The 18,973-nt window shown below is 42.8% G+C and overlaps 1 protein-coding gene across 2 annotated transcripts in view; it reads left to right on the forward strand.

Annotated features, from left to right (window-relative positions):
- Window positions 1–18,973, forward strand: part of Cdk6 (cyclin dependent kinase 6) — a 209,254-nt gene that overhangs the window by 106,071 nt on the left and 84,210 nt on the right. For both annotated transcript variants that reach the window (XM_036181413.1, XM_036181414.1), the window contains exon 4: window positions 1,025–1,192. In XM_036181413.1, coding sequence (XP_036037306.1) covers window positions 1,025–1,192 — 168 coding nt within the window. The remainder of the gene's footprint in view (window positions 1–1,024; window positions 1,193–18,973) is intronic.

The following is an 18,973-nucleotide window of genomic DNA, read 5'->3' on the forward strand; positions in this document are numbered from 1 at the left end:
CCCAGCCTTATACACTTTCACTGGAATGTTCTAGTAAGTTCTGCTTTCAGCATTCTAGGACTTCTCTAGGCTACAGCTTCCACATTCTTCCTACAGGCTGTTTCCAACTGCATGAGCAGGGTTATCGCAGCTGCAATCTCCTCGTTCCCATTTTCTATATTCATAGTTGTTGCGTTGCTATGATGGGATATCTAACTAGAAGCTACTTCGGGTAGAAGAGGTTGGTTTTGGCTCACGGCGCAGAGGATGCCATCCATTCGGGGAAGTCAGCAACTCAAGGTCAAGGTAGAGAACAGGAGAAATGTTGGCCTGTCTGCATCCTCCTGGCTGGGGAAAGAGCCCTGGTAAAGACACAGAGAGTCAGAGGGATTAAACAGCATGTCTGGTCATTTGTGTTTCTTTGTTCATGCCACCAATCAAGGGCTGTGGTAAGACATCTGAATGGTGTTTGTTGTTTTTAAGACTACTCTAAACCAAGACTTTGGTGTTGTGACCTTGAGCCAATTATCTAACTTCCTTCATTATATCAGTTTCCTGACCTAAGAAAAGAGTCATTCACCTCAGTGTTAAGGTTTAACTAAATAGGTTGCTAAACAGAAAACGTTTCGGAACGTGCTTCATGCATAGTGACAGTTTAGGAATAAGCACTATAAAAATAATCATTTATAAATATATAAAACTGAATTATTTTGTTTGCCATATATTGACTGTTGAGATAATAAATAAACATGTATGAAGTAAAATGCATTCCCCTTGATCCACCTTCTGTCTCCCCTCCCCAGCATTAACCACCAGTGCCTTCCAGAAGGTTTCCTATCCCGTAGAAAAGTATTTGTAAGCTGCCCTTTTGCTAAGAAAATACAAGTTGGCAGTTAGTGTTTCACGGTGTTTTAGAAGATGGGAGCACAAAGAGGTGGGGAGACGAGCGTTCGCTTCACAGGTCTGCTGGGGATTCAGTGTCTATTACAGCACTTGAACTGCTCTCAGCATCTACTGACTTTTGTATGTTTGTTACTTCCTTTAGGATATGATGTTTCAGCTTCTCCGAGGTCTGGACTTTCTTCATTCTCACCGAGTAGTGCATCGTGATCTAAAACCACAGAACATTCTGGTGACCAGCAGTGGACAAATTAAACTGGCCGACTTCGGCCTGGCCCGCATCTATAGTTTTCAAATGGCCCTAACCTCAGTGGTGAGTCCATTCATTAAACTTCGTTTTTCTGTTTTAAATGACACACTGCCCACTTCGTGCTCCTAATGTTGTTTCTTGGTCTGCACTTTCTGTTAGTGGTGGGTTAGGGGAAAGTGTTTTGCTTACTGCAGATGCATCTGGCTAGGTTTGTTGCAGAAATAGCCTGCGGACTTCTCAGCCACTGGAAAGGAGTCAGTTACAAATGTCTGCATACTTTTTCATATAACATGTGATTTTATAGTTGCATAGCAAGCAATGGAAGATTGCACGGCATAGAGGCAGGATAGAGAAGGCAGGAGAAATGTCACCTGTCGGTAGCAGTGTGGCTTGAGAAGTGGCCACATTGCCTACTCAGGTGGGATAAGGCAGTCCTCTGAAGCTGTGGTGCCATCAGCAAAGAGAGAAATGAACTTGATAGTGACCTTGATTGACCTCTGAATGATGAGTGAGCAGCATCCAGGTGAAGGCTTCATGTGGGCCAGAGGAGAGAGAACCTGAGCCCTGTTTTGGCAAAGAACTTAAACTTCCGGGCTATAACAGTCCTTCCTTTACTTAATTCCTGTTTCTCTTTATAGCTCATCTTGTTGAATTCTACACTCAGGCTCTAAGAATCCTTGTCATTGAAAGTCCTACTTTGTATGAAGTAAATTCCTGTGTAGATAGAATGAAGTAGTGTTCCTTCACTGTGTTACTAGTGGGGCAGGAGATGGATGCAGAAGGTAAAGCTGGAAGAATCCTGTCCTCAGACATTACATTAAAACTTAGGAGAAAGTCCATCTTCAGCCTCAAAGAGGTTCTAAAACCAGAACCTGGCCTGGTTGGTGCTGTCATTGAGAAATGTGGGGTGCCATCGTTGGCCATTGTTGTGAGGGGTTGAGTCAGAGCCTGTGCTGCTGATGCTCCCAGAAGGCTGACTTTCCACACAGGGAAGCAGACAACAGCAGCCTCCCGGGTTCCTACAGTGTCACATGCGAAGTTGAAGTCCAGGAGTGGAAACCATGGAGAAAAGTAACTTGGTCAGGAAGAGCATCCACCTACAGAACAGTTTCCGCTTCCTTCTCTTTTTCATTCTATGCCAAGCACAAGTTCAAAAATCTATAAAACCTCTTTTCCATTCCCAGCACTGGATACTTCCCCAGGGCACCAGGATCTCTCTGGAACATTCTTTGAAATGCATCGTACTCTCGAAAGAGGAATCCCACCTGTCTCCTCTTTGCCCTGGGTTTGCCAGCACCTTAGAGAAGACCTGGCCCCGAGCAGATATTTCAAAGACAGGCCTAGGCCTTGGGTGGAGTGAAGCAAGCCCTGATATAACCACACCAGAAAGGGCTGCAGCTGTGAGCTTCCCCAGTGGGAAGGGTGAGGTAGGCTTTGCACTTCCTTAGGAAGTCACTCTCCTTGTTTTTGGGGGGCCCTGGGGAGAAGCTTGAATAGGCTTTGTGATTAAGGGAGTCCTTGGGAAGCAGATGAAGGAACTAGTCCTTGGGCACATTAATTGGGGGAAGGATGCGCTGAGCCAGCAGGACACTTCATGCTAATCCCCCTAAATTGGCCCTACAAGCTATAAATAAAAACAGGAAAGCCAGTTGGGTTTTGTTTGGATTTGTTGTTGTAGTTAAATTTGAAGAGTGGTAGCCCAGTTGTGAGTAACACCAGTTGACATCCCATTCTTGCTGGACGTTTGGTGTGTTTAAACAGGAAAGTACAGACTAATTCTTTCTTATCCCTAGAAAAGGGCAATAGCAAGGATAGATTTGTGATTATTTGATATCTGGTTTGTGCTGTCCATTCTATGTTTTACTCTAGTGACATAATAAAAATATGTTAGTAACTGAGAAAGACCTCATTCCAAAGAATATTTGGGATCTCATGGCAATATTAACAAGAGTGTTTTCGTTAGGGTACTGCATTTTAAGAAGTTCCCACTGTTGGTATTTTTTCTGCTTGCAGGAAAAATCCACATAATAAAATGATACATGACACACATAGAAACAGAATCACTGTCTCTCAAACTGAACTGATAAGCTATTTTTAGTATTTTTTTAATGGGCTGCACTCCAATGCCTAGAAATACCCATTTTACAGTACATTCTGTCTCATAGGGAAATGGAAACCCACTTACTATGCAGAGTGACAAAAGATTTGCAAGTTAACTGACCTGAGACCACAGTCTTAACTGCTCTGAAAAATGTGAATATATTGCTTATTTTTAAGGCTTGAATCACAGGCCCTTTTCTCTGAACCCCTGCAGAAATTGGCTGTTCTTTCCTTAGTGTTAATAGCATAATGCTCTTTAAAAAAAGATATTTGTGCATTCAGGATGCATGCACCTGTGTGCATTAGGCAGCCAGAAGAGGGAGTCAGATCCCTCAAAGCTGGTTATTTGTGGGATGCCTGGCTTGTTATGTGGGAACTGGGGGGTTCCAAACTCCAGTCTTCATGATTGCTCAGCAATCACTACTAACCTCTGAGCCTTTGTTCAAGCCCCCAGAGAAATAACTCTTGTATTTTCTGTCTGTTGGTAGTTATTTGGGGCTTTTATTTATAAGGTGGTGAAGCATTTAAAGAGAGAGACCCTTGTTCAACCTGGATGTTTGCATGGGGATTCAGGAAATACTTCTTAATAAATAAGTTAATAAATGCCAACATGTAGATGCATGCATTTTGAGTCTTAAGGAAAATAGGGAAAGAATTGCTTATAGCTTTAATGGTTTCAGTATTCCACATTGCTACCCTCTGGTTCTAACACTGAAGGACTTAGTAAAACGTAGACCTTCAAACGCTCATCTTGTGCCATGCTGTTGATGAAGTCGTTGGCAAGAATTCCTGTGCAAGACAAGGAATGCTTCTTGCTGTTGTCTGGCCTCCTGTTAGGACTGGAAGGTGGTTGGAACTCAGGCCCACAGAGGGTAGAGATCTTAAGTGACAGTAACCCTCTTTGCTGAATTCATCACCCGGTGAATCAAACTTCTGTCCTGAGCAGAAAACTGAGGAGGCTGATACAGGAACATGTGGCCATTGTGCTCCTACTTAGTTAAGGACATGAGTTTAACTCACTGTGTTTTGATACTAGCAAGCTTTAGAAGAGATTTTGTATTCTTCATAGGTAACTAACATCTTCCAAATAAAAGAATAGAATTATTAAACAGTTTTTATTATTATCTTCCCCTGTCTATGTTGATACATCTAGTCATGTGTGAATTTTTTGGGGGGTCATTATCAATAGCTTGTGTTCTTAGGGGCTTTGTAAAAACTTTTCAATGTTTTCACATGTAACCTTCCTCCAAAGCTCTTTTTCTCTATCCAGCCTCATCTTCAGTATGAAAGATGTTCATGGCCTCAACACAGTTTTCCCCATGTAGGAATCACCAAAGATAATAATAAACCTAGTAAGGCTGTTAGAGAGACATAAAAAGTTCAAGAAAAAAGTCACTTGGGGTTTTTGATGGCAGTAATAAGATTCTAAATATTGCATTACTTAATATCATTCATTTAATTCTGCAAGTCTGACACCATTTGAACTGCTTACACTACACTTCCTCAGACCAGTGCCCTGTGTGTGTGTGTGTGTGTGTGTGTGTGTGTGTTGGTGTTGTTAGCACTTGGTAAACACTGAGGAAACTATTCCGTTTCAGAGAATTTCATATACTTAAGAAAAGAAAGGAAATGGGGTTGTGACTGTGAGTCAGCAAACAGTTACCGGTCACTCATATGTGCTAGGTTCTATCTATGAACCTGAGAGATGATACTGAACTAAAGTGGACAAAGGTCTTTGCTCTCAGAGCTTACAAGCAAAATTAGGAGACAATGGCAGGGGCTGGAAGAGATAGCTTAGTGGTTAAAAGCACTGGCTGCTCTTCCAGAGGACGTAGGTTCAATTCCCAGCACCCACATGGCAGCTCACAACTATCTGTAACTCCAGTTCCAGGGGATCTGACACCTTCACACCAATGCACAAAAGATACATGTAATTACTTTTTAAAAATTGGGAGACAGATCTGAATATAGCAGTCACATGAGGGAATATAGCTTTAGAAACCAAGGAAAGGCCGGGTGGTTGTAGCACATACCTTTAATTCCAGTACTCCAGAGGCAGAGGCAGGCAGATCTCTCTGAGTTTGAGACCAACCTGGTCTACAGAGCAAGTTCCAGAATAGCTAGAACTGTTAAACAGAGAAACCCTATCTCAAAAGACCAAAAAAGACCAAGAAACTGAGGAAGATGCAGTGGAGGAATAGGTTAGAGTTTCATGGGACCACATAACTCATGGGTTTACCCAGGCTGGAGTCAGAGAAGCCCACATCATTCAGCTGTGCCAGAATGTGGGATGTTCACAAGGGTCGCCAGCATCCTCCTCCCTGAACCCATGTGGATGCCGGTCCCTTGGATGTGTGTACATCGACTCATCTGCTCATTGTGTGACACCCAGTTAGCAAGCTCACGTGGCAGAGTGAAGTAGGACCAGAGGTTGGAGAACAATGTCATCTTTTACACCAGAAAACTCTTTACGTTTGTTTCTTCTCTGTGCGTGTGGTATTTACTACGGAGACCTGGCAGGGTCTGCGCCTCGGCTTCAGCAGCTGAGTTGCTCCCACAGAAGCCTCCAGAGACTGCCAGTGCATACTGAATGGATCAAACCAAGAGCGTTACATGAGCATCATGGAAAAACCCCAAAGCCCATCTTCTGGGGACCTCAGAGAAAGTTCAGGACACACCTCTGAAGCAGGAAAGGCTCCTGTAACTCCCTCCTGCCTCAGCATCTTGCCATGACACAAACAGGTCTGTTTTGTTAAAAACTTGCAGTTGCCAATACATATTTCATACCTTACAATGGGGTGTTTGTGCTGGTTTCGATTTCACTTTCACCGCGAGGGAAGTGGAACACAATGGGGCGATGCAGAGCTGGGAACGGGACACAGGATTCCCAGGCTGCCTACGTGGAAAACGCCAGAGCCAAGACAAACATGCAGACCCATCCAGATCCTCTGTTGCTCATTCTCGGTGGCAATAAAACGCGTCTGAGTTGCTGTCTGATCGGTTACCCTGCCTGACGGTAACAGCACTGTGTGAGTTTCTCCCATGTGGAAAGAGAATGAATTCTGCACTGTAGAGGAAACCGTTGTAGGTGGGTGTGCATATGTGTGGTGTATCTAATTACACCAGCCCCGTTTGTGAGGTGAATCAAATGACTGTTCTCCCTGTCCATAAAAGATAGGCATTCATTTGGCTCACCTAAGGCTAGCTCCTTCATAAGTGGTGACTGTTGTGAATTAGTTCTGGACAAAAGCAGCTGAACTGTAGCGCTCTTGCCTGGGGGATGTTTTACTCAGAGAAAAGACTGGATGCTTTTCACGTGTTCTGTACATGTTCAGCCAGCATGTCCCATCTAGGTATGGTGTACATAGAGTCTAGTCGTCTGCTGACTTTTTATGTTTTGTCATAAACATTCCATATGATGTCATTCAAATGTCAGAAGCCTGAAATCCGACTTCAGTGTGAGGATAGCACATGTGTTAAAGTTGATGAGATCAAATGCTTTCATGGAACCTTGCAAGCAGTGGTTTCCCAGGGCTCTAGAAGATGACAGACCATTCCTGTCTTCCGCCTTTAATATTTTGTGAGGATGTAAGTACATACTTTCTATGTGGTGTCAAGAAATGATCTGAAACCCTATGTAATAAGACAACTTCATCTCCTAAGCTTGCCTCCCTCAAAGGCATTATTTCCATACCCAGACTATGAGGCACAGTCCTTGGGATGGAATGTAAAACAATGTTTCTAGAATGAGAATTTTTGTGTCCTCTTTAACTCTTCAGATGCGTGAACTTCTGTCACACACATTGGCTGTCACAACCACCTTGTAAAGCAGGGGGGGAGGTATCCCTATCTCCATTTTGTCTGGACTTTAATAATCTCATAGTAGAAGTCAGGATGCTATTGAAATTTTGTAACATTGGTTTATCTGTTTTTATTCATCAATTCAACTTCTATATGGGGTGAATAAATGAATGAGGCCTCCTGATTCTCCAGGACCTGAGTGATCAACTCCCAGCTCTGTGGCTTGTTTGGATGTTTGTTTACACTCTCCCCAGACTATTTTTCTCCCTTCTCATTCCCAGGCGTACACATCGGTGTATATCACTGATTACCTAATACCACTAAATGTTTCCTAGTTCTTTGGACTTGCTGCACAGCTCCGTTTTCACAGATACATTGGTGCATCCATTTCCAGCTCCTGGTACTGCACAGCCTGTGCCATAACATTAACCATGAGCACCCAGCCACGGGTTTCGTCTGCTCATTCCCGTCGACTCTGCCATCTCTGGTAAAAACTCAAGCCTTCTGAGCCCCAAAAGACTAATGTTTGTATTTAACTGTCTGACTGGGTCTGTCAGATTTTTGTCCTTCCTAACCTGTGCGCTTTCGTTTGGTGTGTGCTGGACCTTTATTTGAAAATTAAGAGTTCTCAGCCTCTTTGGAGGAACCATCTCAAGAAAAGGTTGACCACGCCTCTTTTATCATCAGATATTTGGCTTGGTCCACGTGGGCACGTGAGAATGTTAGAGAGATGTTTCTGTCTAACCCTCTCAGTCTGTACAGGTCTCCAGGAACTAAGGTCAGTTTTCTACATGATCATACCATACCACTGGACGTCCAGAGTGATTTTGACTTGACTGCCCTTGTCTCTAGTCTGTACCTCAGTGATGCTGTTTGGTGGTCGCACCCACCCTCTTCCTACCTCTGATTTGAGCTGTCCTCTGCTTTAGGGGTTGCAATGCAGGGTGAGGGATACTGCTGGGCCCAGCTTCTGCAAGGGCGCTGATGGTTTTGAAATCCCTCATAAATGGGAAGGTTAAACTTGACAGTTGGCCGTGGGAGAATAATCTGCCTCTGTGACTCGGGGAAACATCCAAATGAAGGAAGGGGAACGTAGGAGAATTTACTTTACTGTGCATGTGTTTATTCTGAAGGCTTGGCAGAGTCTAAAAACGGGGCTGTGAATTTAACAGCTCAACCATAAGCAGCTCTACAACATCTAGGTTTGGGTACTACTATAAAATTCCAGGTTTAGCTTCTTCTGCCATTTAATTTTTTTTAATTTCTAAAACCCTTCCTTTTCTTCTTTCCCACTTCTGTTTTGATTAATTGCATCGTAAAGGTTACCCGTGCTCTGAAATGTGTGGACGTGTTCTGTGAGTACTTGGTGGATATACTTCAGTTGGTAGAGTTCATGGTGGCATTAAATTCTGTCTACACCTTGTGAAGGCTCGGTGATTTCAGTGAGGTAGGGGACCGCACATGGCATCTGTTCTTGTGGGAAAATATGCTTCAGTGGCTTACTGGCACTGGGTTTGGAATGTGGCATTTAAAAGTACCTTTTTACAGTGGGAAAGAATCCTGTCAAGAATAAACAGTCTGACCTTGTTAAATGGGCCAAAGTCTGTCTGTAATCTAGTTCCAGAAAACTAGCTTTTACTAGTTTAGAGAAAGCAGATCCGGGGGGAAAATACAACTGGAACCTTTGTAAAGAAAAGAAAATTACTATCAAGGACATGGAGTGGATTCCTAAACTAATACTCTCCACTTGTTCTCCTGGAAACGGCTTTACCTGACTGTAAAACACCCGCTTCTGCAGAGTGGATGGGAGATCGGGATCTCAGTTGGACAGAAAAGCGTATTTTCTTTTTCCTGGAAAGACAGGACTGGGTTACAGAAGGAACCGTGGGAGCAGTCATGCAGTGTGGACCACTGTGGGAAAACAGCAATCCTGGGTAGACAGTAAAGTTCAAATTGCCAATGGCTCCCCAGTGCCCACAAGATTGTGCCCTTGAGTTCTCCCCAAACCCATCCACATGCCCTGTGATCTGTCCATCTCAACATTGCGTGACATTTGTGTCCCCAAGCCATTAGACATTCTTCCCAACTCACTCAGATTGCATCCCCTCTCTGAAGTCTGCCTGACTCCCAGGACCACTCTGTGTGACTTGATTTTCCTGTAGCTCCCCAGGACCATTCTGTGTGACTTTGGATTTTCCTGTAGCTCCCCAGGACCACTCCATGTGACTTTGGATTTCCCTGTATCTCCCCAGGACCACTCTACTCTGTATGTCTTTAGATTTCCCTGTATCTCCCCAGTACCACTCCGTGTGACTTGATTTTCCTATATAACAGCTCTCGCATTATTCCCATCTGTTTGGCTTTTTGTCACCCATTTCGTTATTATTGTGAAATACATTTCAGCAGCCAACGTCCTGCACAAGTCCGCGGTGGTTGCTCAGGGAGTGGAGAAGCAGTGATGAAATTAGAGGCTTGCCTGTAGAGGTGGTGGGGAGCCTGAGGTGTGGAAAGACCATCCCCCAAACCCTCACTTCCCTGAAGGCACCCCTACTATGCCTCTTCCCTGAAGCATCTTGGAATTTCAGCACCAGGAATCCAGTTTGTTTTGTTATTCTTGTTGCTAAAATATAGTATTTATATTTAAACTATATTACAGAAAATCAAGATTTTCTTCATTTTACTCAGATGCATGGCTGGTTGGATTGTCACGGACCACACTTAGATCTCATGGAGCTACTAATCATAACCATTTCTATGACTAAATGAAAAATTAGTCAGTATTAAGTCGGGAGACATTTTAATGGAGATAGAGTAGAAACAAAATCTTACCTCTATCTGCAACCAGCTGATAGTCTTTGATGAGAAGAAATGAATCTATGTACACAAAATTCCTTACTCCATACACCTTATTATTCTATCAGTTCCCTCTCTACAAGCGTATACTCTGCTCTCGTTTTAGCTCCTTTCTTGCCCAATTTCTGTTTACATTTGTCTGTTGTCCCCTCCAGGTTCTATCTTAATTCCTTCGTCTAGTTCTGCCCCTTCTAGGTTCTCATCCATCTAGTTCTTTCTCATATCTCCTTCTCTTCCATCTCCTCCTCTCTCCTCTGGCTCTTCCTCATCTTGTTCTTCCCCATCTGGCTCTTCCTCATCTTCCATCTCGTTCCTCTAGTACTCTCTTCTAGCTCTTCAAACTAGTTCTTCCCCATCTCAGTTTGTTCCTCTCAAGTTCTTACCCATCTAGTTCTTCCATTCTCTTTTCTCTTCTCCGTCCCCCAGTGCCCAGGAAGTCCACTTACAAGCAGTAATCCCTTAACCATGCAAAGCCAGTCGTCCAGGGTCAAATGAAGGGGTGATAAGAATCACATAGAGGGGCAATAACTGTTAATCATCATTTGCAACCCCAAAGGGAAGTGACCAATGGGGAAACGAATTAAGTAAAGGCTAAATTCGGGTAATAGCTAAGAAGATGGATCTTATGTGTTCAACTATAGTCTTAAACGTGATTAGTAGAAAATGTTAAGAATCTATAAGTTGCTAGGTCAATGGGAGAAAATAAAACTGCCTTCTTTTTTCCTGTGGCTCCTATCTGTCCAAGCTATCTGCCGATTTTCTGCAGGGTGGGGGAAGGTGTGCTTAGTCTCTAGGCAACCTGTGTACAGCTAGATGTCTCTGGTGATAGTTAAAGGGAGATCTGGAACTGGAGGTAAGGTTTGGGAAAGGAGGAAGTTAAGCTTAATTGGCACATCCACCAGGCCTTCTCAAACAGGTAGTCTGGACGTCAAAGTCTGTTCTTAGGGAGTACAGAGGTATCTCTGATAAGGTCCTTTCCTCCATCTGGGGATGGACCTGGCCGGATGCTGGCAATGATGATAATTACAGGGAGGCTTGAACTGGGGTTCTGGCTGTGCATAGCTGTCAGTACAGACGGTTATCTAAATATTCCTTTAGTAGAGGGGAAATGGTGCCCAATAAATGATGGAAAAGCTACAGTAGCACACAAGAAACTCATAGCAGGAAACAGCTGATAATCAAAAGCCAAATATCACCAAGGCTCCTTGAGCCTCAGCTTGACCTCTGGGAGGCCTTTGGCTTCTTCCAGGTATAGCTGAAATGCTACTTTGTGTATTTTTGCGGCTTGCAGCAGTCACCCACCTGTTCTCTAGGTGTGTCGCTGTCCTGTAAGGGCTCCTTGGTTGGGTCTTGTAAAAACCAAGTGCTGGACCTTGTGTCTGGTCACTGCACCCACAGAACGGTCCACGTTGTTCTCTGTTGCTCCCCTTTCCGTTGTGGTTTATGTACTTCTGGATTTATTTTATTTTTTAGGTTCACTCATTTTTATTTTATTATGTATGTGAGTGTTTTGAAGAAGGTGTCTGATCCTGTGGAAATGGAGTTATAGTCAGTTGTTAGGCAGCATATCGTAGATGCCAGGAATTGAACCCGGGTCCTCTGGAAGAGCATGCAATGCTCTTAACTGCTGAGCCATCTCTCTAGTCCCTGTACTTCTGTGTTTAAAGGTACTAGATGCCATTATTTGGTTGTAGTTCATGGGTTTTGTTAGTCCTGTGACATTTCAGGAAGATAAGGCACCAGATGCATTTTAGGAAAGTACTAGTTGCTTTAAATATTCGGGAAATAGCCTTTATTTCCCAGTAATTTTACCTTTAGAAACTTAGTATAGGGAGGCAATTGCTTAGAAATAGCATTATTTATATGATGCAGTTTACAAAACCCAGTAGGTTTTTGTGAGTGTATTCTTCTACGTTCTGTTTGTAGCATTATAAATGAGTGATTCTACTTCTTAAACATTTATTTTGTGGGGAGGGTGCTTACGCCATGGCACTTGTGTGACGTCAGGACAGTTTGTGTGTTCTAGAGATCAAACAGGTCCTCGAGTGGCAAGTGTCTCAGAGCTAGCTATCTCCTACTTTAAAACTCTGTGTTTCTTTAGTTGGTGTTCTTAACCTGCATCCTTTCTGAATTGGTGGAGTTATTTTAAAAATTAAGTGTCCAGATAGGTCACTTAGTTTAGTGAATGAAGTTTCATCCCTTTTGCTGTTCATAGAAAGCTCTCTGGAGATGGAGGATAGGAAAGAATTCATGATGTGCATACAGGCCATTTGTAGATAAGAGTTCATGGTATCTGTACAGGCCATTTGTTCGCTTCTTCTGTGTTTCTTACTTGCTTTTTCGTTCGATTTATGTTGGGCATTTTCTACATCTGGCATCCACTCTATTTGTTCTTTGTCTTCGCTGTGTGACTGTCCGAACTGCTGCCGTACAGTCTCTTGGGGTGAACATTTGAAGGTTGTCTCGATTCTTTGGTTGCAGCAACCCTCTTGGACATGTTCCTTAACCTCACTGTTTTGGATAAGTCTTACAAAAAAATGGTATTGCTCGCATTGGAGAAAGTGGAAGCCCTCCCGTGTTATACTCCCGTTTGAGAACTTGGTGTTCTCCAAAAGGATTTTACTTCACACACCTCTTTTTCCTTAATAGGATGCCACTGAGCCCTCTGCTCCATCTCTCCAGAGTACCTCTAGGCATCTCCTTTACTGGGCGCTTCTGTGTCTGCCCAGTACTAAAGCATCCAGAATGTTCTGACATCAGTCAGGCTGGCAGATCTCTGCAGAGTCATCACGTCATCTGCCATGCCCCAGGATGCCCTCTGAGCCTCAGCCCCCATTCCTGCCTGCTCCCTCAGATCTCCAGCTGATACTGGGCAACAGAAGCACATCATAACTAAGGACTGGCTTGCTAGCTCCTCTGGCCTGGCTACTCCTTATGCATTCTCCTTTTTGACTCTACTGCTCATCACCAAAGCTGAGATCCACAAGTTTTTTTATGTTATAATTTATTTATTTGTATTTTATGTGTATTGGTGTTTTGCTTGCATGTATGTCTGTAGGAGGGTATCGTGTCCCCTGGAACTGGAGATAGTTGTGAGCTGCCATGTGGGTGCCAGGAATTGCAGCCAGGTCCCTCTGGAAGAGCAGTCAGTGCTCCTAACTGCTGAGCCATCTCTCCAGCCCTGAGAGGTCCTCAGATGTTTTTTAAAGATACTGTTTGCCTCAACATATGTGTGGTTACAAGTATAGGACAACAAATACAACGTTTCTGAGTAGTTTCTGAGTAGTGAGCATTCATTTCTTTGTTTGTTTTGTTTGTTTGCGGGGGGGGGGGGGGGGGGTGTTGGTAGGTTTGGTTTGATACTTCAAGACAGGGTTTCTGTGTGTAGCCTTGGCTGTCCTGGAACTCACTCTGTAGACCAGGCTGGCCTCGAACTCAGAGATCTTCAAGTGTTGGGACTAGAGGTGTGTGCTACCACTACCTGGCTAGGGCATTAATTTCTTAATCTAGATAAGAAGTCTGGAGATAGGTAATTCTACAGCTGGTATAATTGTCTCAGTGATGTCATCTTGGATATTATAATCAAATACTGAGGAAAACAAACGATGTCTTTATCACTCAGTGTATGGGTTATGTCATCCCTCAGCCTCACAATGGCTGCTGTATTTCAGTTGTCACATCTCCAAAGCTCTAAGCAAGGTGTAGGGGTGGGAGGGGGATCCCGTTGCCTTTGTTCAGTGAAGACAGTTTCTTCCAGAAGCTCGCTTCAGACTTCCTTCCACTTGGGTTTCATCATCCAGCACCAGCCTAGCTCTACATAGCCTGGTCGTGTTATAGATAGCACTCATTGCTGCCTGAATAAAATCAGAAAATGCAGGGGGCTGTTGGGTATATACCAGTGATGCACCTTCCATCCATCTCAGAGACCCCAAAGTCACAGTGCCTCTGTGGGGGTAGAAGCTTGAGCTATTGCTTCCTCTCCAAGGTACATGGATTATTCAGTGATTTTTATAACTCATCGTGTACTTTAATTCTGTAAATATTTCACAGATGTTGAAAGCTTCAGCACCTGCACCATCCAGAACTGATTTCCTTAGATTCTTCAGTAACCATAGTAATCAGCAAACGTTTTTGAGCTTGAAAAGTGTTCTGAGAGTTTTGCAGGTGACATCTTCACATGGGAATTCAGCCTGATATATAGAAAAGAAAGTTTATTTTTAAAAATAGCAAGGTAGCAATTTTTTTCTGTTATATGAATTATTCCTTAAAATTAAGTGATTTTATTAAGTCATACAATTTATGTCATTGACTTAATTCCTTAAATTAGTATGAATTGCATATGTGAAGCATACACTTGTATGTATATGTATATGTCCTCTGCATATTTTACCCAGCCACATAAATCCTGTGCGTCTGTCTAGAAGCAGGTATTGTTTCATCTTGGAAAGTGTAGGAAGACTTCACAAGAAAGCTAATTTCTAAGCCTCCTGCTTCAAGAATGAAGATTGGAAGGCAAGGAAAGGAGTGTGTTACAGGCATGAAGGGAGAGCATGCCTAGAAGAACATGGCCAAACTGCGTGTGTTTGCTGTTAGAGCCAAACTCTAGTATGGTGTGATGAATGGGTTGGTAGAGAGAGTTTGTGTCCATTAAGAAATTGCTAGTGATCTGGAAGGAGTTGGTGAAATGGGAATAGATCTAATCATATTTTGTGGTATATGTATATGGTGTATTTGAGAATTTGTTCTCAAAGAATAAATGTTTTTGAAAAGAAATTACTGGCAAGGAGACTTGTGTGAACATTAGAGTTTGTTTGTTTGGTTTTTGTTTTCTGTTCGTGTTTCTGTTTTGAGACAGGTTCTCAGCTTTGACTCTAATCTCTGCCAGCCTGGAACCCAATAGACAAACCAGTTTACTCCCAAACTCACAGAGATCTGCCTGCCTCTGCCTTCTAAATGCTGAAATTAAAGGCATGTCTGCCACACCCAGTATGGAAATTGTTTTAAGACACATTTGTGTTAAAGGGTGGGGTGTTTTCAAGGAACAGAGAAACTGGAGAGAGCTAGAAAGTAGAATAAAGAGGGGGGTGAAGGAGGGAAGAAATTTTAAAAACTGTCCTTTAAATCAAGTAAGCGCCCTTGGCCTTAACTCTCTTTAAGTCATACTGTTGTGGAAACCAAGTAACAGGAGTGTGACCTTTACCGTTGGAACTAGAAGTTGCTGACTATGGGCAGTAACTCCTCCAGACACAATTAGCATTTCTGTTGAAAAGGGAGGTGTTTTATGGTCAGAAATCTGCATAACATGTCTCACTAGTTGTACAGTGTCCTATTCAGGTTTTGTATTAAGGGGACTATCAAAAAATTATTTTTGCATTTGCAAACAAAGCCTTAATTTTTCAAAAATTTGTTTTGTGTTGGGGTGGGACTTCCAGGGGTCAGAGGAGAAATGAGGTTTTTTTTTTTTTTTTCTTCCACCACATGGGTCCCAGAAATCAAACTCAGGTCTTTGGGCTTAGCGGCAGGTGCCTTTCCCGCTGAGCCATCTCAAGGAAAAAGGCTCAGTGCCTCTTTTTTTTTTTTTTTTCAAAATATACCCTCCCTCTGCCTGAAGACTTAAATAACTGTTGCTTTTATTTATTAGGCCTAAAGTAGCATGATTATGTTGTGTTTAATTAGACACCTTTCTGTTTCTCTCTTTTTTTAATCCCCATAATCCAGTTTTTGCTAAAGTTGACAAATTATATACCTTATATGTGGTCATTATATGACTAACCCCTAATGAGGGAGTATAACCTAAGCAGCCACAAAAGACTGTAATTTACTCTTCACTAGACAACAAGCTCATCGTGGGAGGAACCGGGACATCCCATGTTTCATGCTCAATTGGTAGTGAGGACGACGTGCCTCTCAGATGTTTGGATCCATTAGGAAAGTGGCGTGTGTTCATTGTGAGCATGCCCGTGTGGTCTTGGTTTACCACTATTCCCCTTTCTTGGCTTAGCTTATCCATTCAAGTTTTTTTTTTTTATAATAGATTTTTTTTTTTTAATGTTCAAAGTCTAAAATTTGAAAGATTGACTAGGTAGAGAAAGGTACTGGCTGATTTTCAGCTCTTTGTAGGAGTCATCTTTGCTCGAATCTAGTTGCCTTTGCTTTTACCTCCGTCCCTCCGTGCTCTTTAAGGAACAGGTTTAAAAACCCTGGCAGAGTTTAGGAATGTGGCTCAGGCAGAGTGCTTAGCCAGTGTACACAAGGCTTTGAGTCGTGCTTCAGTACAAGGCAGGGAAATGGGCATCATGTACATGATGCTTATAAAAGTTTGTGTAGGCCTGGCGGTGGTGGCGCACACCTTTAATCCCAGCACTCGGGAGGCAGAGGCAGGTGGATCTCTGTGGTCTCGAAAGCCAGTTCCAGGAAAGGCGCAAAGCTACACAAAGAAACCCTGTCTCGAAGTCTCGAAAAACCGAAAAAAAAAAAAAAAAAAGTGTGTTTAGTGTCACGATCTTTAAGGAGCTGAAAAATTGAACTCAGCACTTGTATCCCACCCCCTATGTATTTAGTGGCTGCATTTGTATCCCATCTCCTATATATTTAGTGACTGTACCCCACCTCCTGTATATTTAGTGACTGTACCCCACCTCCTGTATATTTAGTGACTGTACCCCACCTCCTGTATATTTAGTGACTGTACCCCACCTCCTGTATATTTAGTGGCTGCTACCTTAGGCCAGATGTTAAATTAGGAAGGACTGAGAAGACATTGGCATTTGAAATGCTGTATACCTGATGTCCTTCATAATGCATTGTGGGGAAGGATATATGTGTGTTCTGTCTCATAGGTACTTGCGAATAAGTAGTTCACACCCTCCCTACAGAATGCATCCTTTCTTTGCTTTACACAGTGACTACTGATCCTGTTTTAGTATTTCTTCCTGTTTCCCTCCTCCTTGGCAACATTGTTTTTGAAGCCTTAATTGATCCGAGTGTTCCTGGACTATATTATATTCTCTTTTCTCTCCTACCATTTTCAACTATAGTCAGAGTAGCCATTTCTGAAAAAAATCTCACTTCGTGGCCAAGACAGTATGGTGAGGAGCCAGCTTTTATGGGAAGCTTATTGGGCTGCAACAAGCTGAGTAACCTTAAGTGAATTCTTCAGCCTCTCTGTGTCCTAGATTTATCCTCTCTGAAGGTGGAGAAAACACTGGTGTGCACCTTGCAGGGTCATCGTGAGAACAAGCTCACATGTGAGAAGAAAAGGGTTCTAGTTATCATGTTCTCTTGGGGATACGTAGTAATTAATATTCAGAAAGTTTCATTTCCCAAATAGATTAGTCTTCTCCGGTGAATAAATGACTCACTGTACCATGGATTAAGAGTTAATGTCACAAATAACACAGACTTTTTCCCCATCGTCTACTTAGGATGTGTCACCTAAGAACTCCTCCAGCTACTATCTTGCAAAGAAATTAGTGGAAAGAAATTCCCGAGGCACTCAGCCCAGCCCTTCTGTAACCTGCACTGTCTTGTTTGGTTTTACAGAGTCGCTCAGGAATGCCCCCATTTACAAAGAAGTCGGTCCCTAAACTAACAACTCCCTCTTGCTCTTCTATTCTGAAACCGTGTGTGTGGCATTTCACACAATCGCTGTTCTCTCATTCAGTCTTTGGTAGCATTTCCTTGGTGTTGCTCTTATCTGTCCAGTATTTCTATTAAAACACAATACTGTCTTTGAAAACAAAGCCATGCTTCCTGGCTTTTCTTAGATTCAGGGTAAAGGTGTGATTTGGCCCATGAGCAGTGCTGTATAGAAGTGAAATTCAGGAACTTCTACAACATAACCTGACTGGGGTCCAGCTTTCCTTGGGTGCGTCCTGCTCTGAACCCCACAGTACTTCTTAAGCTCCTTAATCGAGCCTTAGTTTTCTAGTTAAATTTTGTGTGATTTCCCCCCTTTTTTTCTTTGTAGCAGCCTTTCTCAGAGCCCCCAAATCATGACACAGAGACTTATTATTAGTTATGAATGCTCAGCTTTATCTTATGCTCAGTCCACTAGCTCTTTTAACTTAATTTAACCTGTTTCTCTTTATCTGTTTTGCCTCAGGGCTTTTTCCTTTCTTTCATTCTGTATGTCCTACTTTTCCTGATTCTTCCATATCTGTCTGTCTGGCACTACCTGGCTGGCCCCAGCCATCTCCTCTCTTTCTCCCTCCTCTTCTGTTTTTTAGCTTAAATTTCTTCTCCTACTTACTCTCTCTGCCCGCCAGGCCCACCTGTCCCTCTCCTGCCTAGCTATTGGCCATTCAGCTTTTTATTAGACCATTCAGATGCCTTAGGGAGGCGAGGTAAAACAGCAACACATCTTTACCTAGTCAAACAAGGCAGCACATCTTTACCTAGTCAAACAAGGCAGCACATCTTTACCTAGTCAAACAAGGCAGCACATCTTTACCTAGTCAAACAAGGCAGCACATCTTTACCTAGTCAAACAAGGCAGCACATCTTTACCTAGTCAAACAAGGCAGCACATCTTTACCTAGTCAAACAAGGCAGCACATCTTTACCTAGTCAAACAAGGCAGCACATCTTTACCTAGTCAAACAATGCAGCACATCTTTACCTAGTCAAACAATGCAGCACATCTTTACCTAGTCAAACAAGGCAGCACATTTTTACCTAGTTAAACAAGGCAGCACATCTTTACCTAGTTAAACAAGGCAGCACATCTTTACCTAGTTAAACAAGGCAGCACATCTTTACCTAGTCAAACAATGCAGCACATCTTTACCTAGTTAAACAAGGCAGCACATCTTTACCTAGTTGACAAATATTCTGCAACATAAACAAGTGCAGCACATCTTTGCATAAAGTAATAAAATGCAACACATCTTCACATAGTTAAGCAAATGCAGCACACTTCCACATAGTCAAAGTAATATTTCACAACAGTTCTTTTAAATATTGCCCAGAGTTCTTTGAGATTGGAAGTGCTGGCTGGTGCTTGCTAAATGTGTCTGTGTGAAGTGGAAAGCTGTCAGATCACTGGTGACTTCTTGTTCACAGCACCTTACACTCCTCTTCTCTTAGTCT

This window comes from Onychomys torridus, chromosome 3 (assembly GCF_903995425.1).
Source record: "Onychomys torridus chromosome 3, mOncTor1.1, whole genome shotgun sequence".
NCBI classification, from domain to species: Eukaryota; Metazoa; Chordata; class Mammalia; order Rodentia; family Cricetidae; genus Onychomys; species Onychomys torridus.